Raw genomic sequence first — 26281 nt, forward strand, 5'->3', positions numbered from 1 at the left:
CAGAAATGTGTCAAAATATATGTTATTTATCATGTGGTTAATTTTAGATCATATTATTCCCCAATAACTATTGATTCAGAGGAATAGAATGGTTCTATAAAGTATAGGCATTATCTCTTTCATTTGTTTATTGGAACTAGAATGAGGGTAAAGTTATCCTCTGTCTTCAAAATCATCAATAATCCATGGATTAAGCTTAACGCCCTTGAGTAATAATGCCATATAGTCACTGACATCAATTAAGAGCCACCTCCTTGCCTTGATGGTAAGTGTGACACTACATCAACCGCCACAAAACCCACTTCCTTTCCAGAAAATAGAAAACAGCTGAGAATATGAATTCTTTGTCAGCTTTGAACACTGAAGGAGAGAATCGAATTTGTTTCTGGCAAACATGAAGTCAGATCTCTGGTATTTCTTTCTCTTCTGCTTCCAAGTTGAAGTTCTAATGGGTAAGTGGCCTATTGAATATTTATTATTAAGTTATAATTCAAGTGAACATTAAGAAAAATCAAAGGTAGAAAACTGAAGCCTCAAATAGAATTTTTTTTTTAAGAAAGTAAGAACGATTATAGAAGAGCCCAAGCCTACAGTGAAGGGAGTTTATGTCATTGTTTTAAGATGAAGAAAAATGTCTCATCAGATCATTAAAATTTTAAATTACCTACTTGAAGTTACCTTTTAGCGGTTAAAGCAGAAGAGTGGCTTACTATTCTCAGAGAAAGATAAAAGGCAAAATGACTTGTGTCAACAGAATGAAAATTAAGTAGTCCTGGCATTTGAACTGGGAATTCTTTCTGAAGGAGAAAATAAAATGGAAAGGCTTTGAAAAGAAGGATTTTGATTTTAATCTTATCTGGGGAGTCTTTTGTCTGAAATGCCCAGGCTGCTGCTGGGTTTTTTTTCTTTTTCTTTTTTTTTTTTTTTGACATTAATGTCAATGTGTCCTTCTTAAAGGTCAAGAAGTAGTGGACCAATGTTAAACCACTCCCTAGCCTCTGTAGACATCAGAAAAATTACTCTGAAGTCCTCAATCCTTTCTCTTAGGTCGTATATATCAGAATCTATTTGAGCAATATAAATAATGATACCTATGATGAAATTAATACATGTGTTACTGCTGTTTCTTACTTGGTACATTTCCTATTATTTTTGTTTTATCTTTAACTTGGAGCCATGTTCTTAAGGCTGGGAAAAAGCAAGTGAAATTATATTAAATCGTGAAGTTCTATTAACACTAGAAGCGAAAGCAAAACTTTTAGTAGGTATTATCTTATTTAGAAAGAATTTTTGCAATGGCACAAAAGATAGACTTTATTTTTCTCTCCAAATAATTAAAAAAATGTAATGGTCAAATATTCAATCTTGTGGTGGCTCAAGGTGGCTTCAATGTGCATAAATAAAGAGGAAAGGGGAATGAGGAACTAGAGTCTACTTGTAAGTCCCAAGGGCAGGTTGGGGCTGCTTGTTTATTAAACTGTGCCTTTTCTACAACCCAATGAAATCCTCCAGCAGCATGAGTAACAGAGGAATCGCTTTGGAATTGGTATTAATTAATTCATTCACTCATATACTAATTCATTACTTCAGCACCAAACACCTGCCATGCAGGAGGTTCTGTGCTGGCCACTGTGTGTACAATGATGAGAAAAACCAGGTCAGTCCTTACCCCCAGGAAGCTACTTGAGTGGTTGGGAGAGAGACATGAATCATAATCCCATGAATGGATGGGACATGATAATGGAGAAAAAAGAATGTATACATGTATGTGTGACTGTGCAGCAGAAAAATTGACAGAACACTGTAAATCAGGTAAAATGAAAAAATAAAAATCATTATAAAAAATAGGTTATCATAATCCCATGAGTGCATGACATTTATAGGCAGTTCTATTAGAGGATGTCAGGAAAAGTCCTGAGTAGTGTGGGTGGGTATGGAGGTGCGGTTGGGGCTGGGGTTCATCCAAGTCTTTCCTCTGAATGTGACACTTGAGTTGAAATTTGAAGGACAGGAGTTCTCATTGTGGCTCAGCAGTAAAGAACCCGACTAGTATCCATGAGCATGTGGGTTAGATCCCTGGCCTTTTTCAGTGAGTTAAGGATCTGGCATTGCCATGAGCTGTGGTATAGGTCACAGATGTGGCTTGGATCTGGTGTTGCTGTGGCTGTGGTGTAGGTGTAGGCTGGCAGCTGCAGCTCTGATTTGACGCCTAGCCTGAGAGCTTCCATATGTTGTAGGTGAGGCCATAAAAAGAAGAAATAAAAGAAATTGAAGGACAAATGGGAGTAAATGGGAGAGTGACTGGAGGGTAGGCAAGAATATTCCATATCATGAGAAGAGTAAGTGCAAAGGACCTGTGGTAGAAAGAAAGGAAGTCAGTCCGGAGGCTGGAAGAAGGTGGATGTGCCTGAGTACAGAGAGAGCAGAGGCTGGGGACGGTGCTAGGTGAGGCTGGAAAGGAAAGAAAAGGTTAGACCCTATGTGCCATGTGAAGGATTTCAGATTATCTTCCAAGAACACCGGTTCAAGTCATTGAAGTGTTCGTTTGTGCTGCTGAAAAGCATCCCAATGTGCTAAACCCATTTGGGCACTTAAGTGGTGATATTATGCTCAGGAGATTTGAATTAGCAATGGTGTTTCTGCTGTGAAACAGTGGATCCGGCCTAATAACTAGAAATTGTTTTTAGTTGCCAGACTAAGATGATGAATAAATTGTACTTCTGGAATGATATCTATCTTGGATTCTGATGGAATAAAACTGTTGTTCTCCTTCATCACACAGAAAACCATGCCATGTGACAAGCTGTTTTCCTGTGTGACATGAGGCAAAATTGGGGCATGAATGGCTAGACAGAGAGAGGACATTGCTAGCAACCTTTACATTTAAAATATCATCACAATGCATTTATTCAGCAACTGCCATTTTAAAGGCTTTCAATGCAAAGCAAAGAGTCAAACTAAAATAAACTAAGCTCTTGCAGGTCCTTTCCTTTGGCATATTTTTAATTGTCCTCATTATGTCAGCCTTTTCATCCCATAGAGAGGTAGAAGGCATTCTTATTTTCAGTTTGTTTGGAGAATCTCGGATCAGGAAAGGCTAAGTGATTGGTTACCTAGTGATTCGTGGCAGAACCAAGATTAGAAGTCAGATGTCTGACTCCAAGATTCACATTCTTTTCGCATCAAATTGAGGAAATGAAATAGACCATAAATCTCAAAACGGATACATCCTCACCAGTTTTGTTATTTGATTGGTGAGTTAAGAGGTTAGAAAGCTTGGTGGTTCTCAGTAGCAGCTTCTGGATCTTCTGGGCAATGGGGACCATCTGGATGACCTGATGAATTCTGGTTTTGGAAAGACTACTTTGAAAGCAGTGGAGAGGGAATGACCAATGTCAGGTGGTGCTTAATAATGCATGTCGCATGCTGTATTCAGGACAGAAGCTAGGAGGGTAACAGGCTTATTTTGAACCTTGCTCTTGTCACCTAGGCATCAAAGCAGTGATTCCTGAATTCTGTCACCTCAAGAAAACAGCCCTTTGGCATCTCCCTTCTCCTCCTCCCAGAGCACAGAGATCTGTGGATGTAAGCTGACCTTTTAGCCCCTCACAGCATGTCCTTCCAGGGCACATATTGAATTAAAAAAATCCAAATTGCCTGTCTTTGCTTTCAATAGATTAATTTAGGCCATATTCCTTCAGCACAGTAACACCATATTGATTTTATTCCTTCAATATTATGTTTCATTTCTATTTATTTTCCTCTGTTGTCATAGTCTCTTTTATTTTTGTTGGTATGAGGAGGTTTCTTTTAACTCCCCTCTTTCCTCTGTAATTTGGGAGGGCGACTACATTTCTTGGTTGGCCAAGTCTTTATCATGTTCAGAGCATCTTACTTGAATGTCTGTTTGTTTATTATTGCAGTAAAGGAGATAATGACAATGGCCTTGCTTGGTGTGTTTATCTCCCCCTCCTCAACATGTCAAGAACTTTGGAGTGTTTTTGTCCCACTCTCAGGCTTTCCTGTTAGTATACCCCTGCCACATACGTGGGTTTTGTTGAGACAATGAAAAACTTGTAGTTGCAGATCATTGCTAAATTTCCTCAGACAGTATTTCTCTTCTAGTTCAAGAGTTCTTTCTTTACACTCACTTCCCTTCTTTTCAGGGGCAGCATCATTCTTATCATCTGCTCCTGTCTTGTCTTTCCTGTTCTGACTCAGTGATCAGAAGACTTCCATTATTTTCTTCGGATCCCTTGAACTCTCTGAAGTCCAGCATGTATAAAGATGTCTTCCTTTTACTCTGATGGATGACTAATATCTTTTCCAGGAATGAGATTCTTGGACTTCAGCCTTTTCTCTTAATAGTCTTTGGATATTCATCCATGCCTACTGGCTTTTAGGGTTGCGGGTGAATGGTTCCATGCTAGTCCAACTCTCATTCCTTTGCAAAGGACTTAAAAAATTCTCTAGAATCTTGTAGGCTATTCTTTTGGATATTGGAATTCAGAAATTCCATTAGGATATGCCAAGTTCTGTGTATTTTCATTAACATTGCTTTGGACTGGGTGAACCTTTTCAACCTGCAGACTTTAGTTTTTCTTTTTTAAATTTAATTTCAGGGATATTTTCCTCCTAGTAGTTGTTTAGTCCTATCTTTGTCTTTTTTCCTTCTTTTTAGAAATGCCTATTATTCTCATATAAGATCTCGAGACCCTTGTTTTTTCATCATTAGTGAACAAAATGGCTTTAATAACTTTCCATCGCTGTTTACAACTCCCTCAGATGAAATGGAATGTTATAGTTCTTAAATTACTAGCGGCATATTCCCATTTCTTGGTAGAAACAAACTATGGGTGTGTAGGGTGGACATAAATTCTCATCAAAGTTTTGCTCACTGTAATATCCATAGATTTCTTTGACTTAAAAAAATTGGCCTCAGTATTTACTGTTGTAAACTGACCAAAAGCCACAGTTTATGCTGTTTCCCTAACCTAAGAATGAATTTTATGTAAAAAGACTTACTAAGATTTGCAAACACAAACGTGTATCATTTGCAGCCTTCAATATCCAAAGAAAAGGCCACTTTAACTCCATAAATGGCATCTCTGTGCTACTGTTAGTCTAATGAATTGAGTCTATCAAATGTCACGTTTTGGTCATTCCAAGTAAAGTAAGAATGTGACATTCGATACCCTCTTAGGAAAATTCAGAATTATGTTTTGGAAAGTAGAACTTAAGTATGGAGAAAATATGTAACACAAATGAAAGCTGTTAGTCAAAGTGTATTTTTTTTTCATTAGTTTGGCTTGCATGATTGATTGAAACAGATTGAGACTGAGTTTAAAGAGATAGAAATTAGAATATGAACCTCTTCTGGTTCATGCATAACATATTGATGCCTGGATCTGCCTTGCTTGAGGGAAAGCTAAGAAAAAACAGGTTGTCAGCAAGGAAGATTATGGATTCAAGCATTTGACTAGTCAACTACTTGTTCTGATAGAGTCTGAACTTCTGTTCAGACTTTAGTTTGTCTGAGCTATGATGCCATAGATATGGCACTTTAGACAAACAATGAAGTATCCTTTAAATGGAACTTTTTTGAATGTGAGAAATCAGACTTTTTATAGCCAACATTTATATTCTCCTATGGTTCAGTCCCCCCCAAATCCATTCATGAAAAACAACAACAACAAGCAAACAAAACCTCTACTGCACTCACAGTTCAAGTTCTGTTTATTTTGTACTATCTGGAACTGAAGCAAACTTTCCAAGTAGTCCCTGTTGGCACTTATTTAATTATATGGTATATGATGACCTCTTAAATCATAGAATACATAGGTATCACCAATGTGAATATTACTTTAAATATTTGGGACAATTTCATACTCAATATATCTCAAAGGAAAAGAAATTGAAACAAACTTCCAAATCTAGCTTAATGTGAAAAGTCCTTTCTTTCTTTCATTCTGACTTTTTTTTTTTCTCAGCAAGTCTCTTTAGCTTCTGTGATTCAGTGTCTATAAAACTAGGAGATTGGACTAGATTATTGGACTAAGGGGCTCCTTATGTATGTGGACTCTGGTCTCAAATTGTCTAGGTACAAATTATGGCTCTGCTACATTTTACCTCTATAACCTTGGGCCAGTTAGTCAAGCCTCAGTTTCCTCATCTGTAAAATAAGGATTAAAAATAGAAAATACGATGTAAAAAGCTGCTGTGAACATCAAATGATATATTGTATGCAATGCATTTAAAACCCTTAATATATGGGAAGCACACAATGTTTATAAGTTGCAATTATTATTTGGAAGCTTTTGAAAGCTTAGATGTTTATATAACTCCAGACTTATTAGGCTTCAGAGAATCATTGGGGGTATCATTCAGTTTGAGTCTTTGCCTTTAGACCCAGAAATAATTAATCTCCATTATCCAGTAAATAGGATCTCTTGCTCTGTTTTTCTTGCTCATCCCATCACCCCATTCCAGAACATTTACCAGCCATAGCTGGTAAATGCTGGTTGGTTACCAGCTTCCGTATTCTTCTACTCATTCTTTCATTTATTATTATTGAGTGTCTACTATATTGCAAGTCCTGGGACTAGTTAAGTGACCAAGATACAATCTTTATCCTTCAGAAGCTTGTGATTAAATGATAGAAAAATGATTATGGTCTAAGCTTAGACATTATAAATATATTGGCGTAAATAAAGCTTTATTGAGAACATAGATATAGGGGTCTCAGGGAACAATTAAAATAGTTCCTAAAGAAAGAATGAGGATTTCCAAGCAGATAAAGGAGTAGTAGGATATTCTAGTCTATGGGAACAGAAGTAACACTCTGAAAAGAATGACCAAAAAGTTCAGTGTAGCTTGAAGGTATATAGCCCCTGAGATTGTGAAAGCGTTTTGTGTCATGCTAAGAAAACTGATTTTTTTTTAACCTCATATACAAAAATGTAATAGAAGCTTGTATGCTGGAGAGTGAAATGCTTTTTAGAAACACAATTTTGGAAACAGCATGGAGGATGGATTCAGAGGGAGAGACTGCTATTGAGCAGGCCAGTCAAGAAGATGCTTCCACAGATGAGGGAAAGTGTGAAAGGTCCTGGATTGGCAATGGGAATGGAGAAAATCAATTGAATTCAAGACCTAGAGTCAACTGGGCTTGGTGATCAATTCTATCAGGACAGTCAGAAAAGGAAAAATGAGGAAGACTCTGGGGTTCTGAGGTGCCTCCTGACTTAAAGGACAGGACTTGGGTTTGGTGAGTGAATACTAAGTTCAGTTGGGGAATGTTACTCTTGATGTGCCGGGGATGTCCAGATAGAGATGTTAAAAGGAAACTGGAAATAAGGGACTGACTGGAGTCAAGGGAAGGGCTGGAGAAAAAAGTGGGGGTTACTGGAGTAGAGTTTATTTTAATTATTTTGTAAATATTGCTAGAGAGTCTTATAACACCTCTGGATTTTTCCATTTTCACAAAGCAAGTTGGTTTTTACGAGAAGAAAATCAATCTTTCATTTACAAAAAAAATTATACATTTTAGAGCACCAAAGCTTGTTTTACTCTCTCTACAGAATTCCTCAGGGAATAAAAACAATTCACACATGTGTGTGTATGTGTGTATACTCTTTTGGCTTTTTGACTTTATGCTTACGTTTCTTCTTCACATTTTTTTGGCTTTCTTTTCCACAAGTGTTAAAACTTTGGATTGGGCTTATTTTGCCTCCCTTTGCTACTGATTTCAATCACTGCTTTAGACTATGAATGCCTCTGAATAATAATGTAAATATAGAAATGATGCATATATAAAAATCTGCTAATTGGGATTCTAAAAGTTGTAGCTGGTAGATGCATAAGAAATGACAGTGCTTTTATGAAAGGTGAAAAAAGTAGTAGCATATTTTTTTAAATGCCAAAATTTCTACGTAAACAAAACCCTAATATACACATTTCAATATTTAGAACTATGCCTGTTATTTGTGTGCTATGTTAAGCTAAAGCTTATCATTGTTGGATTACAGAAAATACTTTTAATAAGCATTATCAATAATTGCAAACTCAGGAGCGCTTATCTTTCTATCACTCTGAGACCTTTGTGGAGGTTTGTGGTTAAAGTCTGAGTTAAGGAGAATAAAGTCAAATTGCTGAATTGTCTCGCACCCCCTGCACTGTGTGGGTTCTCTAAGTGTTTTTGCCAAAAGATTTTCAACCAGGCCTAATGCAACTGCTTATAAAGAGTCCTGGCAGGATGGATGTTAGCAAGACAATCTTACACTGAAGAAATGAAATAGTTTAGGTATTAAGAAAATCAATAGGCAAATAAACTTCTGAACCATAGTGCAATTCTCAGGTGAATGACCCTTTTCTTTAGAGATTTTTTCTAACAGATCCCCCCAAAGAAGATGCAAATGTTTTTATCTTTAAATTTTTTTGAAGATCTAAAGAAATCATCTAATATAAAGATTTTGATTTCATTCTTGAAATATTAGTCTATTGATATCAACAGTAATGTTATAAAAACCATAGCTAGCAGTTAATAGTTTTGAACTTCTATTGGAAGGATTGCACCCTTTAGACCTGGTAGTTAGTGTGATTTAGATACAGTACCTGTTCTTTAGAGTCTTTATAGTCTAGCACTACCAACAAGAAGTAAAAATATATGGTAGCAAAACCAAAAGTAAGTCTTATTAAAAATTAAAAAGAAATTTTTTTAAGGCATATGAAAGTTCCCAGGCTAAGGGTTGAATTGGAGCTGTAGCTGCCAGGCTATGCCACAGCCATAGCCACAGCAACTTGGGATCTGAGCTGCACCCCCAACCTATACCGCATCTTGTGGCAATGCCAGATCTTTAACTCCACTGAGCGAGGCCAGGGTTTGAACCCACACCCTCATGGATACTAGTTGGGTTCTTAACCTGCTGAGCCACAAAAGGAACTCCCCAAAAGTAAGTCTTACTATTCAGATTTTAAGACCCATCACCAAGATTCCAGAGAACATATTTCTATTTGTGTTTTTAACAATGCTTTAAATGCTCAGTGTTATAGCATGGTGTTTCTGTTACAAATCACTAACATGCTCTGGTTTTGAAAGTTTTGGATGTATTAGAACAATCCTTGGTCCAGGTGCACCAGTCCTGACATATATTGGGCAAATTTAATAATTCTTTACTATGAAGGATACAGATAATAACCAGCTTTAAACCTGTCTTCCCCTCTGTAGATACCAAAGAGCCAAGAGAAGAGTCAATCATCTAAACATGTCTTTACGAACCTGGTAGATATTTATAATAGTTAAACAACCTGCTTCTTTAAAGCTCAGATGGATTAATATTCATTAGAATCTGACATCCTTGTTGAGGAGGTGTCATTTGTGTTTGATTGTATATTTGCATGTACTTATTTGCAGAAGAAAGGCAACATGTCATAGCTAACCCTGGGATTATGTCCCAGTTATGGGCTATGTAATCCTGGGCAAGATATTCATTTTTCTGGTGTCAGGTTGACTTGGTAAATTTAAATGTAAAATTCAAAATGAAAGGCTTAACTGGATTATTTCTTAAACACTTTCTGATTCTTATATACTATATTCTATGCTTTATGTCTCCAGATTTATAACATCACTGAGAGCTACATTCATCCATCCATCCATCCATCCAATAAATATTTATTGTGACTTGCTACATACCAGGTGCTATTGTATATACTTGTAATGGATCAGTAAATAAAATCAAAGCAGTTCCTGATTTTAAAGCTTATATTGTAGTGGGATACCCAGACAATAAGCAAATAAACAAACAAATCAGACAATGATACTTTATCTCAAGTAATATGACAGAGAGGTACTTAGGGTGCACTTTGAATTGAGTGGTCAGTGGTTGCTGGGCAAGTAAGAAGCAACCATATGAAAATCAGAGATAACATCCCAGGCAAAGAAACAACAAATATAAAGCCTTGGGGACCAGATTCTTGCTTTGAGAAATAGAAAGAAAAGCAGTATGACTGCAGTGTAGTGAGTGACTTCTATAAAACAGTGTTAGCAAGGTAGAGTAGGTCATGGAATAAGGAGCTAGAATTTCTTTTGAGTTGGGAAAGCCACAAATATTTTATAAGCAGGGCAATAACACTCTCTGATTATGTATCTAAGATGTATATGGCTTCTTTGAGGAGAGTGAGTGGTGAATGGCCATGAATGCGAGCAGAAAGTTAGGAAGTTCTTGTCAACCCAGAGAGAGACCATGCTGGTTTGGCCAATTGCAGTTTAGATGGAGAAATGGTTAGATTCTAAAGGGCATACAGGTTCAGGAAATTAGACCTTCTTCATGCAGACAAATTTTTAACAGTGATCCTGTGAGACTCAATCTGTAAGGACCACTCTCTAGCTTCACACAAGGTTGCCTGCTTCCATTATACTTCTTTGGGTTGTTGCTAGTGGTCCTTCAAAGACTCAAAATCCTGCACATGCCCAAGAAGTGGTGTGACTTTAGACAAATAATCTAAACTGTCTGGGGCCATCAGTTCTCCTTACATGGAAAATAGGAACTTGTGGTATGATTTCTACGTTTGCCAGGTTTGACTGTGTAGGATGCTGGGCACAGGTTGAATCATGTTACAGGAAACACGAGTGTGATGGTGGGGGTGTTTACAGGATGTCTGAAACATGAACAGACAGTGTATATGAGAACTTATGGGGACTGGAGATGGAAATGGTGTATTAGGGAGAATGAGGGACAAATCCAAGATAGTGTGAGAGAGAATATTTTGGAGGGTGATTTTACATTAACATGTGGTATGTAAAGAAAACTTTAGCTTGAAAGAAAGGAAGGAGAGCAAGAAGAAAGAGATTGATGGGGGGGGGGGACCCTCACAGTTTTCAACTACTTCTGTGATGGTAGGGGAACTGACCAAACAGATTTGACATCCCATCAAGAGAGCCACTGGCTATGAAAACTGGTCCTATCACACCACTATTCCTGGTTGAATATTAGACTTGGAGATAAGAATATCCAGGGAAGGTACAGAAAAGATTCTAGCTGCTTCTGCAGTTATAAGAAACTAGTATATTCCTATTTCCTTAAATTGTCTGTCTATCCATTAAATGCTTTAGTCATGGTTAGAGGGATGAGCTCCTTTTGAATTTATTTTTCAAATAGCACCAGAGACTAAGAAAATTTTGTCAATAGTTATTTGAGCTTATCTGTTCTCTAAGGTAGTTATGAAGCAATTGTTGAAATGCCATAACTGATTCCTCCAGTTGAAAACACTCAAATAGCAGACTTAGAGTTGCCAAATGGTTTTCCAGATGAACCTTAAGGACTGGGTATCTGGAAACTTAAGTCGGGTCTATAACCACATTTAATAATAATAAAAAAAAATAACCAAGGCAGTTTTTAGATTAAAAATGATAAAATGAATAATTAAGAAGTTCTTGTAGAAATGACACTTTGGAAACCCTGGTTACCCCTCTGACGTCAATGGCACACATGCTTGACACTGTCAATCAAGAAAAACTTGGGTAATTTTACTTATACCTAAGTGCTTTTATGAACAGGAAGATAGTCTCATCAATCTTCATTTCACCTGACTTCCTGGAATAGCCTAGTAAGATGCTGGGACAGAGAGAGTACTAAGGAAACATGGTTTCTCCTCTGGAGAACCTAACAGCAAAGTAATTGCTCTTTTGGTAGTTCCTGGTCTCATCCAGATAGGTTCTCATCCTGAATCCATAGAGACTGAATGTCGGAAAGAATTTTAAGATGTCTTGGTCTCACTGCCTTATTTCACAGATGAAGAGACAAACTCTAGAGAGGTACCCTTGTCACAGAGACTTTCTAATGGCCAAGCCAGTGGTTTCCTCTGGTTTCCTTGGGAAACTGAGCATTGCCTTTCCATTACCCTGCACCGCCAACCATTTTATTTTGTCTTGCATTGGGTCATAGGTCATAGTGTGGGCACGAAAGGAGAAAAAAACTGCTGACAAAATCTTTTTCAGAAATAGAAGACAACACGTCTACATCTTTGTGTGCACAAGGTGGCTGCAGACACTTTTGCTCCAAGATCTCTTTGTGGTTTATAGGCTGCCATTCTAAAGTCCTTAGGAAAGTTGCTCTCTGCATTTCTAAAGGAACTGTGAACCAGCCCATTGATTTTATCTTATGCAGCAGACAGTAAAGACATTAGCATCAAAGCAATAGTAATGCAATGTAATGTACTCTCAGACAAATAAGTCCTATGCAAAACACCTTTCATTTTAATCTTATTAAGATCGCATCTATTCTCATGTAATCAGTTTTTCCCCCTTCCTTTTGCTTATGGAGTTCCCTCTATTTTTAAAGTAAATCAAACATTGGGAGTTCCCATCATGGCTCAGTGGCAACTATTCCAACTGAGGATGCAGGTTCGATCCCTGGCCTTGCTCAGTGGGTTAAGGATCAAGTATTGCCATGAGCTGTGGTGTAGGTTACAGACGCAGCTCGGATCTTGCGTTTTGGTGGCTCCGGTGTAAGCCAGAAACTGTAGCTCCAATTTGACCCCTATTCTGGGAACTTCCATACGCTGTGGACACTGTCATAAAAGGACAGTAATAACAAAAACAGTAACAATAATAATGAAATAAATCAAGCATTGTTTTTCTTCTGTATACATTTAAAACTATTTTATTCTAAAACAAAACACCTCTTCAGAAAAATGAACAAATATAAAAGTACAATTTAATAAATAAGTGGGGGAACTTTCCATATGCCATGGGTGCGGCCCTAAGAAAAAAAACAAAAAAACAAATAAGCTATTATATATCTGAATTATCAGGTCCCCAAAATAAAACAATTGAGCTTACTATGTTTAAGTAAATAAAAGACAAACTTGTAATAATATTTGTAGAGCAGAGAAAACTAAGGAAAAAAAATCAATTAATTTGAAAAAGAACTAACTAGAACTGGCAAAAAAAACATACTAACTGAGATTAAAAACTCAATGGCTAGGTTAAGAGAATATTAGACAGAGAATTGATAACTGGAAAATTCAGTTAAAAAGTTATTCAGATTGCAATCATAATCCACAGATTCAAGAATCCCAAGAAATCACAAGCAGGTTCCCAGGCTAGGGGTTCAATCAGAGCTACAGCTGCTGGCCTATGGCACAGCCACAGCAATGCCAGATCTGAGCCACGTCTGCAACCTACATGCCAGATCCTTAACCCACTGTGGAGGCCAGGGATGGAACATGTAACCTCATGGTTCCTAGTCAGATTCGTTTCCACTGTGCCACAATAGGAACTCCGTGTATTTGTCTTTGTAGTCTGTTGTTTCTGTTATTGTCTTGTTTCCTTGTGTGCCTGATTTTTTTATGCTGGTACTTGTCATTGTAATTAAATATTATTTGAGTGATAATTTGAGGCCTAAGATGTAAATCTTTTCTTCCTGGAATAGTTTGCACTTTTACTTTAAAAAACCTACGGGTAATAATAATCCCAAATCACCTTAAACAAAGTTCAAGTATTGGGATTATCTGGACCATCAAAGTGATTTGAAAGTGGGCTACGATCTGCATGAAGGCTGGTTTACTTCTGGTTTACTTGTGTTCTAAGGATGTACCCTTTGTGATCTCAACTTATTGTGAGTGTCTTTTACCAGATTTCTCACTTGTAGGCTCTGAGAGTTGAGATGTGAAAATAAAAGTTTGAATTTGGGAAAACAGCACATACCTTCGGAGTAAAAGCAACTTCTAAGCTCTGCTTATCTCTCTGGATTCTGGTTCTTCAAATTTAACCTAGTAATTTATCTTCTTCTTCTTTTTTTTTTCCCAGCTCTTAAACTCTTAGATTAATATTTCCAGACATTTCATTCAATAATTTTGGGTGTTTTGGGGTGGGAATTAGTTTGAATAATCTGAATTGCTATAGGTGAAAACTAGAACACTGTGTATTTTTACAATCAAATCCCAAAGCTTAAAATCTATTTCTCAGTAGTATGAGAGATATAAATTAAAGTCTAGAAATAATTAAGAAAAATAAGTAACTGGTGAATCTTAAATAACATTAATGCACTGGTATAAGCAGAGTTGTGGCAAGTGAACTTTCCTGCATAACGCTAGCCCTGCTATAAAGTGGAACACTTCTTTCAGAAAGCATCATGACAATACACAGTGTTATCACAGTATTTAAACATTTTGACCACATGTCAAAATATCTACATAAAGTCAAAATGCTGAAAACAACCCTAACAGTTACCATTAGTGGAATGCTCTAACAAATTATGATACATTAATATTATGGCCTTTTATGTAATCATTAAAAATGATAATTACGGTAACTATATAAAATGGAATGTTTATGGCATAACATTTAGTGACAATAGAAGAATGTAAAGTAATAGGTTTGCTAAATAAAATAAGTACATGTCTGGAAAACAAAGAGCAATAGTGCACAAATAGTATTTCTATTTCACTAGAGTAGGAGGGCAAGGCAATTTTTTTCCTTAATAATTTCTTTGCATTTGTTATATAGTTTTCTGAAGAATAAAAACTGGGATTTCAAAATTTAAGCTAAAAACTGTAATGCGAATAATTTTTACTAAACAATTTCAGCATGAAGCTTTGTCATAAAAAAAAAGAAGAAGAAAGAAAAAGAAAAAAGGCAGGCAGAGAGTAGTTTGAACTTAAGATCTGAATAACTCAGAATCTGGAACCAGGCCAAAGCCATTCAGGTTTCTTTCTTCTATGTTCCCCATATAGCTCACAAAAATAACCTTGACTTCCTATAAGCTTAACACTTTTAAAAAATGAAAAAGTAAACAAATATGTGGGGCTTTACCTTTATCATCAGACTTTGATTCAGTTTTCAATGGATGAGGTTCAGAGAAGACACATTTCTATCATTTGGAAATGATTCCTTTACTCCCTAGAAGAAGGGTACAGTGTATATTTATATATCATTATTCATTTTTAGTTTAAGCTATTTCATGCTTTAAAAAGTTTTTTCCCCCTATATTATATCTTCCCCAAAATTCCTTATTGTTTTGGAGAGGTTTATCCTCTAAATTAGCATGAAAGTGCTAACCCTTCTTCAATTTCAATTTTCAAAGTCACTTTCTCAAAGTGGCATTATCTGATTCTCCAATCAAAATTAAAACCAATCTAAGGGGTTCTTGCTGTGGCTCAGCCAGTTAAAGACCCAACGTTGTCTCTTTGAGGATGTGGGTTTGATCCCTGGCCTCGCTCAGTGGGTTAAAGATCCGGTGTTAAAGCTATGACTAGATTGCAGATGTGGCTCGGATCTGGTCTTGCTGTGGCTGTGGTGTAAGCTGTCAGCTGCAGCTCTGATTTGACCACTGGGCTGGGAACTTCCATATGCTGTAGGTACAGCCCTAAAAAGAAAAAAAAAAAAAATAGAACCTATCAACTCTTATTTAAATAGTACTCCATTCTCAGCATGAATTCTGTGCCTCATTATATATTTAGTTGTTTATCTAATCTGTCTCCAGAATGAAATCTGCCAGAGGGCAGGAACTATTTCTGTTTGATTCATACTATGTAAATATGGTATTTAATATATTGCGTATTATATATTAATATATGACAAACAAGTCTCTGGCTAGGATTTTTCTTGTTTTTTCAGTTTTAACATCATGTTCTGTTTTTTGGTTGTGAAGTTCTTTGATTATGGTGCAAAAAAGGTGACTTTATGAAGGGAAAATATTACTTTTGTGTTCAAATATAGGGCAATAAAGTCATAAAATGTCACTTTTGCTTTGTTTTCTTTTCTTCTTCTTCTTCTTTTTTTAATCCAGGAGAAGTCAATGACTCTGCCAAGTCTGAGATGTTTATGTTTCATGATGGAGGTCTACAGATTGTATGCAAATATCCTGATACTGTCCGACAATTTAAGATGCAGTTGCTGAAAGGGAAGAATATACTCTGTGACCTTACGAAGACAAAGGGAAGTGGAAACACGGTGTCCATTACCAACGTGAATTTATGCCAGTTTCAGTTATCCAATAACAGTGTCTCTTTTTTTCTGTATAACTTGGACAGTTCTTATGCCAGCTATTACATCTGTGAATTATCAATTTTTGATCCTCCACCTTTTCAAGTAGATATTCTAAGCAAAGAATATTTGAATATTTATGGTAAGACATTGTTTTCATCTGCCAGACCTAGGAGTACATATGTATTTTAACAGGTTTTTCTCATTAATGAAAACAATTAAAAAATAATTATCTTTCATGTTGAGTTCATTTTAGGGCAATTGTTGGCAATAATTTATGATAAAATATGCAAGAATGTTTATTCCTAATTAGTATGAATTAGTAATAGGTAATTTAATCATATGGACTGCTGAATTTGAAATAGGTCGTGTTGTTTTTTAAAACACCTATGCCATTAAAAATCAGGAAAAAATTAGGACAAATATCCAAAACCATGGTTTAGTAGTTATTTCCTCTATTCACCTAAAGTTTAAGGTTTTGGTTTTATGCTGGGATTTGTAGTTTTATATTATTACTTCTCCTACTTACTGTTTTGCAAAAACAAAGATAGCAAAGTCTTTTCTACTAATCACATTTGTAAACACATATGTGCATGGAATCTTTTAGGTTTTAGTTTTTGGCTCTTTGCTGTCATACTGAGATGATGTTATTGATTTATTCCTTACTAGATTTCATGATTGTAATGAAGACAAGCTTCATTTGTTTAAATTTAGTGAATGAACTTGTGATTCAGCACTGAAAAGGAGATTTGATTCTAAGAGTTTTGCTTACTGTATCTTTTTTTCCAACCCAGAATCACAGCTTTGTTGCCAACTGAAGTTCTGGTTACTTCTAGGATGTGCAGCCTTTGTTGTAGTCTACATTATTGGATGTGTTCTTACATGTTGGCTTACAAAAAAGGTGAGCATTGTCTGTCTTTACTGAGGAAAGTTGTTACTCATCAAGGTACCTATTACTATTGCCAGAGTAATTTGATAAACAACTAAATGATTTATTTTCCTCCAGATAAGCCTACTAATTAGACTGCTAACTTGGAACATAGGCTTATTTGCTTTATAGATGCTTCATTCCAAAAATAATTCAGTGGCTTACAGAGAGTTATGTCATCTTTATTATTCAAAAAAGATAAGCAAATTGTGGCATGGAAAGACAAAAAGGCAGGAGGAAGGTTAAAACATAAAAATAGATGCTTTCAACTTATAAAAATTATTACAGTTGGGCTGAAAATTTGATTCTAATTTTCCAGAGTCAGGGCAGATGAAACTTCAGATGAAACAACTTATTAATTGTAAGTTTTCCTCAGGTAGTCAATAACTGTGGTAAGTTATTAGGACTCCTTGTTTTTACAGGAAACCAATGAAAAGCTATGCAGAAAGAGAAAACAACAGCATAACAAAAATCTCTCTGTGCTGGGGATATTCTCTTTAGTCTTTTACAATATGGGTTCTCAGTCAAAGAACTTACAAGGCTCTGCATATTATGCAAGATATTACCATCCTTAGTATATCCACAGTATGATCATTGGCCAGGCAGTGTGTATATCTACATCAGAAGAAAATTTGAAAAGAGGAATAAAGAAGGAGGAGAATAAGATACTCTCCAAGTCCAGCTCTATTGAGGAAGGAACAGTACAGGCATAAATGAGAAAAGACATTTAGCAGAAAGTTTTTTTTTTTTTTAACTTAAAGCCCTTTTCACATTGTTCTCCTACTTAGCCTCAAGTTAGGAGCTGAAGTCACCTTATAACACTGTCATATACTGTTTCAACGAGGAAATAGAAAACAGTAAAAACAAATACCCTCTTCCCCAGGAATGGATATGGGGAAGGACAGATGCCAAACCACGTTTCTGACTTTTCTTGCAGAAATATCGCCCCAGCGTGCATGACCCTAATAGTGAATACATGTTCATGGCAGCAGTGAACGCCACTAAAAAGGCTGGACCAACAGGTACAGCAACAAGTTGGGGTTTGGGAAGGGAAGAGTATTCTTTACACAAAGCCTAGCATTTTAGTTTTTTATTTTATAGGAAGGGAAAATGTTACTAAGACTGGGTGATATTTCCATGGGTGTAAGTCCATGGAAAATAGGGAATTAGTGCTCAGTCTTGCTTAAGGAAGTGTTTGGATGGGGTGTGTGTGTGTGTGTGTGTGTGTGTGTTTACAAGAGGCAGAGGAAAGGGCAAACCTTGTTGAAGGGGATTGGCGTGTGGAGAGCTTTAAAGAATTTATTCTAAGTTTTAAGTTTTTGTTATAGATGTGACCCGCAATTTGGTACACTCTGGCACACGGGCATGAACCAAGTTGGCCAGTTCTCTCCAACTCGAAGTGCAAGATTCCCTTATTTCCTGGACTTGATTTGACTCCATCTTCTGCTGGCATTTTGTTCAGTCTCAACCCGTGACTCTATCCATCAACACGGATTTTAACAGTCAGCCTCAGTACTGCTGAGTTCTCTCAAATACCCTCCTGCAAGTAGACTTAGAGAAAGCCCAGCTCATGTGTGCTCAACAAACAGACCTCACTGGGATGGAATTCCTGTCTTCATATCTGCTTCTAGCAATGCACCAGCCAGTAAAATGAACACGTCTACAAAAATGTTTTCAAGATGCCAAGGGTACCGAATCTGTAAAGCAAATGGGCCACCAAGGGCCAGAATCTGTCTTCATTTCAATAACAAACTACCTCTCCTTCTCGTAGGGATGATCTCTCCTTTTCAAATCAGATGATAGGAGGAGATGCTTCCAAACTGTAGTCAGTTTATTTCTGAGGTGTGGTTGTGTAACCATAGCGTATCATTGCACTAGTGCACAGCGCTCTTCCCCAACTTCTGAAGTCCACTTGGCCCCTCCACCAGGAGTTTAGATGCCTTTGCGTGCTCTCAATTTTCCTTTTTCAAAATACTTCCACATAACTACTTGACAGACACCCTGAGTTAGGAGCTATGCCTACTGTTTTTCCTTTTGTGACTCAGTTATCTATAGAGTTGCAGCCTAATGACCATAACTTCCCTCTATTCTCCCTGAACAAGCATATTTTTGCTCCAGAAAGGTATCTTATTTTTCCCCAGTTCAGTTGAAATGGTTTTCTTTGCTGACTTGTTGACATCAGTGGTAGGAGACATTGCTCAGAATCAAAAGCGAATTCATTTTATGATACTTTTCCATCATTATCTATGTTTACATGGTGCTATTAATTACGAGTTAGGCTATTTTTGTAGATGTTCAAATTGCAAACAAACAAAGAAGTCCATCTTTCCCTGTCAAGCCTTGACCTGGGTTGGGTAAAGCCCATGATCCTTTCAGCTTGAAGGCTGCAGTTCCTGGAAGTCACTGCCAAATTAGAGCCATGCTGCCTCTGGGCCTGACAGGTTGAAATGGCCCCCATCAGCCTGGAGCAGCCATCCGGTCCTGGATGGAATTCCCAGAGTTGGGAGACTCTGCTAAGCCAAGATAACCAGGTGCTCTCGCACCCAGAGGCTGAAGTTGCTGGGGACCAGAACGGGTCTGCCTGCTGTTTGGACCTCCAGGATCTATGAAAAAGCCCAGATGTGTCAGAAAACATCTGTATAATTCCCTTTCCTAGAAGCCACTCAGCCTGGAAACTGGTCCTGGCCCCTTAAGACAGTCTTCATTTGAATTTGATTTGGTCAGAAAGATTCTTAAGTATATGTAACATGTAATTACTCCTAGCTGAAATATTCTCTCCCCTTCCTATTCTGCATGCCCAAGGCTTTGGAAGCAGCCAATGTGAATGCGATAACATTTTCGAGTTTGATTAAATGGGATTATGTAGTAGTTTTAAAATTTGTAGTTGTCCGCTTATAGTTTACTTTAAAAATAAGACCTGATGTGTCATTATGCATACTTATATTATTTTAAGCATGTGTAATACCGGATGTGTACAGTACAGTACTGAATGTGTAATTTGAATCAAGTACGGTGTTCTGTTTTCAGCTGACTTGGACAAACTGGCTGGCTCTGCAGAGGTGTTCTCTGGGTTGTTTGCAGCCTTCTGCATGGGGTGTCAAGTGGGGAAGAACAGCCCTCACATGGCCCACCTCTCCTGGTTGTCCAAGTTGTGCCCTGAAGCATCCTTATTCTTAGCACTGGACATTTCAGAGTGAATTACTAAAGGATACAATTTCTATGAAATAAAGACTGATTTTAAGAAAAGTTGATTATAAAATAGATTTTAGCCATGGTAAGAAGCTAAAGAATAAATATTTGCTATTCAGCAACCAGAATATCTCTGTTTTCTTTGGGGGGCGGGGAATGATTACCACCCTAGCACTTGCAAATTTGACCTTGTTCTTAAAGACTGTTAACACTGCTTGGAACAGTTGCTCTTTTCATTTCCATTTAAAAAAATTTGAAACAATCACTCACACAAAAAAGTTGGAAGGCTAGCAAAAGGACTTTTATTTTCCTAATTTTCTGACCTAATACCCTATCATATCTGAATAGTATGCATTTCCTATGAACAAGTACATTCTCTTCCATAACCGTAATATAATCGTCAACATCAGAAAATTATCACGGACACACTGCTGCCCCTAATCATCAGGCTGCAGTTTCCAAGTGTCCTTATAATATCTTTTATGCAAAAGATTCCTTCCAGAATCTCCCTTTGCCTTTAGTTGTCACATCTCTATTCTGAACTTCAGTCTGGACAGTTCCTCCGTCTAGACTTGTATGGTCTTGACTCTTTTGAAGATTACAAGCAATTATTTTATAGAATATCCCTTGATTTGGGTCAGTCTAATGTTTTTTCACAATGAAATCATTTTATTGATCTTTAGCAAAGATAACACAGAGGTGATGTTATGTTCTTTTAATTGCATCCTACTAGGTGGCTCAAATCTATCAGTTGGATTACTGATAACATCTATTTTGATTACCTGACTAAGGTGCTGTCTGTCAAGCTTCTCTTCTGTAATGCTTTTCCACTTTAGCAATAAAAAATTGTTCATGGGGAGGTACTTTGACATCTTATAAGCCATCTGTTCCTCTTCAAAGTTTCAATTTATTCATTTTTCAATTTTTAAGTGTATGGTTTCTTATTTTATTCAGTAGGCAAGTGTTTGTTATATTCTTTATTTTATTTTGATGCTTAAATTGTTCTATCCTTGGCTAGGGATTCAGACTGGCACCCCATTCCTTCAACCATGTCTCCTTATTCTTTCAGCACTTCCTTACTTGCTGGCAGAACAGACATTCCAGGCTCAGCTTGGGTTTTTCTAGCCTCAGTACTAGAATCAGTTGTTCCTCCAAGGATCTTGGGTTTCTTTGAGTGGGCAATGGATTTTAGAAGCCAAGATTTAAGCATTAGTAAATGCTCATTGCGACTGAGATTTCCCTGTTCCAGGACCCTCAGTGTACAGAACTGGGACACACAACCCATATATACACAAATATAGATGTAAATGTGTGTGCATATGTGTATGTGTGTGTATACAAATACATATGTTCATGTAATATGTATATTTAAGTATAGATGTAAATACATGTATATATCCATATACCTAGGTACATATATATGTATACATGTACACATTACCATCTATATTTATTTCCATACCTGTATATGAATATGTTGAAATCCAGGAGTTAAAAAAATTCAATTGGAGCTCCTGCTGTGGCTCAGCAGTAACAAACCTGACTAGAATCCATGAGGATAGGGGTTTGATCACTGGCTTCACTCAGTTGGGTTAAGGATCTGGCTTCGCTTGGATCCCATGTGGCTGTGGCTGTGGCTGTGGTGTAGGCTGGCAGCTGTAGCTCTGATTCAACCCCCAGCCTGGGAACTTCCATATGCCGTGAATGGAGCCCTAAAAAGAGAAGAAGAAAAAAAAAAGGAAAGACTCTATTGCCTTACTTAGCCAGGAGTCTGTCTGTCCTGTCCTTTGGGTCACAGGGTCCCCATCACACTCAAAGTTTTTATCTTGTTTCCTCTGGCAGGGACTGCCAGAATCCTAAAGCAAGTCGATATTAATTTTTAATGTCTGTTCATTTTATTAATGTGGGAAGTGCGCTAGACTTAATTAAATTATTTTGGGTCAGAGTTTCCCCTGTAATGGAAATCTGGGTGGGGATCTTTTATTTTCCTCCATCCCATGGTATGTATTACATGATGAGGGGTCTGAATTTATTTCCTAGCAACAGTCCAGAAAAAATGGTGATTTCTGGGAGGCACTCCTCTTTTAATATAAAAAAATCCAAGTAAATGAACATGAGAAATATGGAAACCATTGATTGCCTGCCAATTGAAGCTTGAATTCAGCCCAATATTTCCCAAACAAGACATTGAGAGTAAATCCTATTGGTATGTGAGGAATAAAAGTGTGATTTAAAATAACCAAAATGCCTCTCCACCCTTTTCTGCCCTGCCTAATCCCACTCCCTCGTGTAAAGGAACAATTACTTTATGTTAAATTCTGGATTTCAAGCAAACTGTTACATAAATCCAACCGTTCAGATTTTCGAATATCTAGAATAATCAGTTTTATGTGTGTGAAGGCAAGGTCTGAGATAGCAAATCTGATCACAAGAAAAGGTATTTATAAGACTCGGCAGAACAACCTGGCTCTCCACAGGTTCTGCAACCACAAAGTCTCTAAAGATCCCTGGTAAAACTTTGTAGTAGTCAAAAGAAGTAAAATGGGGCCTTCCTGTCGTGGTTCAGTGGTTAATGAAACTGACTAGTATCCATGAGGACACAGGTTCGATCCCTGGCCTTGCTCAGTGGATCCGGCCTTGTCGTGTGCTGTGGTGTAGTTCATAGCTACAGCTCTAATTCAACACCTAGCCTGGGAACCTCCATATGTGGTGGATGCAGACCTAAAATGACAAAAGACAGAAAAAAAAAAGAAATAAAATGATTTCCTACTGTTACATTTCTAGTGAGTATCAGAGAAGACTAGAAATTATACTTTTCATCATTGCTTATCCATTTTCCCACTTGCTTTATCTTCCCAACACAACTTCACATACACTATAACCTCTCTCCAAACATTCATTCACTCCTCTTATTCTCCCATCTTCTCTAACCCACCTCCCCCACCCAGGGAGACTAAAGAGAGCAAATAAGGAGGATGGGTGGGCAGTGCATGGAAAGCCTCTATGCAGTTTTGTCAATCTCAGCTTCCTTTTCATTCTTCTTTTTCTTCGCCAAGACTTGTCCTCACCTCCAAGCCCCCTGCCTGCCCTCTAGGACCAGTGTTCTTCCAATGCCCCACTCTGCTCCTGGCCTAAGAGACATTGGGGTAAGCCTCTTCCTTCTCTAAGAACCCCCTTCCTTCTAACCACACATAAGAAGTCTGGATAAAAACTATTTTTGAATGCAGAGGTCAGCGAAAATGAGGGCTAGATCCCTGACTTCTGGGACTCAACCCTGTCCCTTTACTACCTGCTAAATTCTTTCCATTTATTTGAAGCTCTATTCATCATTATCTTTGCCAAAAACCTGGGAGTTATGTAATTACCTCATCATTTCAGCAAGAAATAACTTACCGGCACTAATCTTTGTCTCTATGGTTTCTTCAGGTAAGCATTCTGAGTAAGAGAAGTGGTTACTGCCAGTCTCTAAAGTTTCAGAGCCCTACTATCTCCTTATCAGGACCTATAAGGGTTGAGTAAAATATAGGTATAATCCATTTATCTAACTGCTAATCGTAAGATGGACCATCTTCAGGCTCTGGGCCTGCTGCTGTTTTGAAGATATGAAATATAATTATATATTTATAATGCAGTGAAAACAAGGTTCAGCATCACTATTTATCAGAGAAATGCAAATCAAAACTACCACAAGACAGCACCACCTGCCCACTGAAATGGTTAAAATTAAAGAGTGGCCAGATAGGGAGCAATTGGAATTCTCATTCATTGTTAGTGGGAGTGCAAAATGATAAAGCCACTTTAAAAAACAGTTTGGGCTTTTTAAAAATAAAGGTACCACATGAGTTAGCAATTTCACTAGTAGGAATCTCCTCAAAAGAAATGAAAATATAGGTCCTCACAAAAACTTGTATGTATATCATATTAGCAACATTATTCATAACTAAACACTGAAAACAACACAAATGTCCATTAACTGGTGATACTCGGATCCAAAAATCATGGCAGCCCTATTTGTGAAAAATAAAGGATCTATATAAGCATTAGGTTTAATCATTAGGCTCTCAACTGAACTTTCAGGAAAGAAGTTACAGAACAGGAGAGAAAAATGAACTGCTGGAGACATATCTTACTATTGAAGAAAAAGAGGGCACATAATGACATTCTACTCAAAGTCTGGATTATCTAAAAGCTGAAGGAAGAGAGCATAAATTGGGGATATGGGGTGGAGAAATCAGCCTTCACCAGACCTTTTGGAGGAAAACATTCTGAAACATCTACAGGAGTTTTATTTCAGAGATCTACTGAGATTAAGACTCTGGCAAAAAAAAAAAAAAAAAAAAGTAGAAAGTAGGGAAACTACCTTTTCTCACAGGACCAAGCATTTTTCTTTTAAGAAGTAGGGGTAACAGCCACCACGGTGTCATAAGAATGAAAACGCTTGCTCACAAATGGGTGTGGAAATTATGGTCTAAAGAGGTAACCCATCAGGTATGGAAACATGGCACCAGAAATATGAGGCTCAAAGAGAAATGGAAATAAGACCTGTGACTGGTCCTCTAACCATTAGACACTTCTGCACTTTCCAAGAAGGCAACAGTGTCTTCAACCCCTCTCTCTAAGAAAAGAGGGAGTTGCTCTGGGATTTTTCTTCAGATGTGATATTAACCTCCTATGGGAAATTTATTGCAGTTGAGCTTAAGTCCATTGTAATGAACTTTAGCTGACTGGCACCCTGGCAAAATTAAGATTGAGAGCTTCTCCCCTCTGACTGCCTTTCCATACCACGGATTCATTGCCACAGTCTTTGGCCACATGAATGTGGGTCTAGACTTAGTATTATGTTCAGGGAATAGTTTTGCCTTAGATGAGATTTCTAGGGGGTGAGTTTTGCCTTGTTTTAAATTGCATGAGTGCAGTGCTACTATTGCACTAATCTTAGTGTCTTTAGATTCTTTAAATGTGGAGGAAGCATAAAATTATGCTCACTTTGGTGATAAAAATCCCAGGCAGCAGTGGTTGAGAGGACCCAGACCCCACCAGATATCTGTGCTTAAGTCCTTTAGCTGAGTCTCAGTAGAATTAGAACTTGGAGAAGAAGAATTAAAGATGTTAATTCTTTTGCATGTTAAGTTGTTTGGACCTTAACTTGCCAAGAGAATTTAACCTTTTGACTTCAGTTTCTTCCGGGAATTTCACAATGAGAGAGAGTTTCTGTTTTTTCTTTCTTTCTTTTTTTTTTTTTTTTTTTTTTTGTTGTTGTTGTTGCTATTTCTTGGGCCGCTCCCGCGGCATATGGAGGTTCCCAGGCTAGGGGTCGAATCGGAGCTGTAGCCACCGGCCTACGCCAGAGCCACAGCAACGCTGGATCCGAGCCGCGTCTGCAACCTACACCACAGCTCACGGCAACGCCGGATCGTTAACCCACTGAGCAAGGCCAGGGACCGAACCCGCAACCTCATGGTTCCTAGTCCGATTCGTTAACCACTGCGCCACGACGGGAACTCCTGAGAGAGAGTTTCTATGCAGAGTTTGGGTATCTTTATGTTGTTAGAGATTTATGAGTAGAATACATTTGCACAGACATTTAATCACGTTGCCTAATCTCTGGTGAGCTGTAGTGGGCACTGTAATTTGGCATCATTTGGCATGGGAAATAGAAGAAGGAGCAAAGTTTTATTAGCCTTGGAAATACCATAGATTCGGAGTTAATCTAATCAATACACTCTCTGGGAGCATTTTTAATGCTTCCACAGGAAGATACCAAAGGAGCAGTAGAGGTCTTAAGGAAGCAACCCATGAAAATGGAAATGAGACTGTCTCGATGAACAGCTGGCTTCTGCCTTTTGGAGGAAACCCAGTCCTTTGGTTGATATAATTCATGGTGAATCCCAAAGGATAAGAGAAAAAAAATCATGGGAAATAATTGGGGGAACTAAACCCCTCCCTTTCTTAATTTGTCTTTTAAAAATTTTTGTGAGAGTCCTAAACTAACATCCTTGGCTTTTATCCACTTTTTTTCTTACTCCACTCTTCCTGGAGACGTCTATTGGTCCACATTGATCCATTTAATGGAACTGATTTATCACAAGACTCCAAGCACAGGGGTGCTAATTTTTATTATTTTCTCTCCATCCTGAATCAGTGTGAGGCACAGATCCTAGACATTGTTTTATTTCCCT

General features: G+C 37.5%; 1 protein-coding gene across 2 annotated transcripts; it reads left to right on the forward strand.

The window, feature by feature from the left end:
• The first annotated feature begins 308 nt into the window (after positions 1-308).
• ICOS (inducible T cell costimulator) lies at positions 309-20227 on the forward strand. Of its 2 annotated transcripts, none has more exons than XR_007134067.1 (5): positions 309-452; positions 15789-16127; positions 16780-16886; positions 17702-17935; positions 18242-20227. XR_007134067.1 is itself a non-coding variant. In XM_047773302.1 (5 exons), the coding sequence occupies exons 1-5, from the start codon at positions 395-397 to the stop codon at positions 18280-18282; spliced, it is 630 nt and encodes a 209-aa protein (XP_047629258.1). In that variant the 5' UTR covers positions 315-394; the 3' UTR covers positions 18283-20227. The 2 variants fall into 2 exon arrangements, 1 of the variants encoding a protein (XP_047629258.1); XM_047773302.1 differs by having other exon boundaries at positions 315-452; positions 17851-17935.
• The last annotated feature ends 6054 nt before the right edge of the window (positions 20228-26281 follow it).

Source organism: Phacochoerus africanus, chromosome 3 (genome assembly GCF_016906955.1).
Source record: "Phacochoerus africanus isolate WHEZ1 chromosome 3, ROS_Pafr_v1, whole genome shotgun sequence".
Taxonomy (NCBI): domain Eukaryota; kingdom Metazoa; phylum Chordata; class Mammalia; order Artiodactyla; family Suidae; genus Phacochoerus; species Phacochoerus africanus.

What these genes read in the sequence shown, in the direction of transcription:
- ICOS (XM_047773302.1), top strand. Translation starts at nt 395, where the DNA reads ATGAAGTCAGATCTCTGGTATTTCTTTCTCTTCTGCTTCCAAGTTGAA. An exon ending in CATGTTGGCTTACAAAAAAG is followed by an intron (nt 16,887 to 17,850) that starts GTGAGCATTGTC and finishes CTTTTCTTGCAG; the next exon opens with AAATATCGCCCCAGCGTGCA. An exon ending in TAAAAAGGCTGGACCAACAG is followed by an intron (nt 17,936 to 18,241) that starts GTACAGCAACAA and finishes TTTTTGTTATAG; the next exon opens with ATGTGACCCGCAATTTGGTA.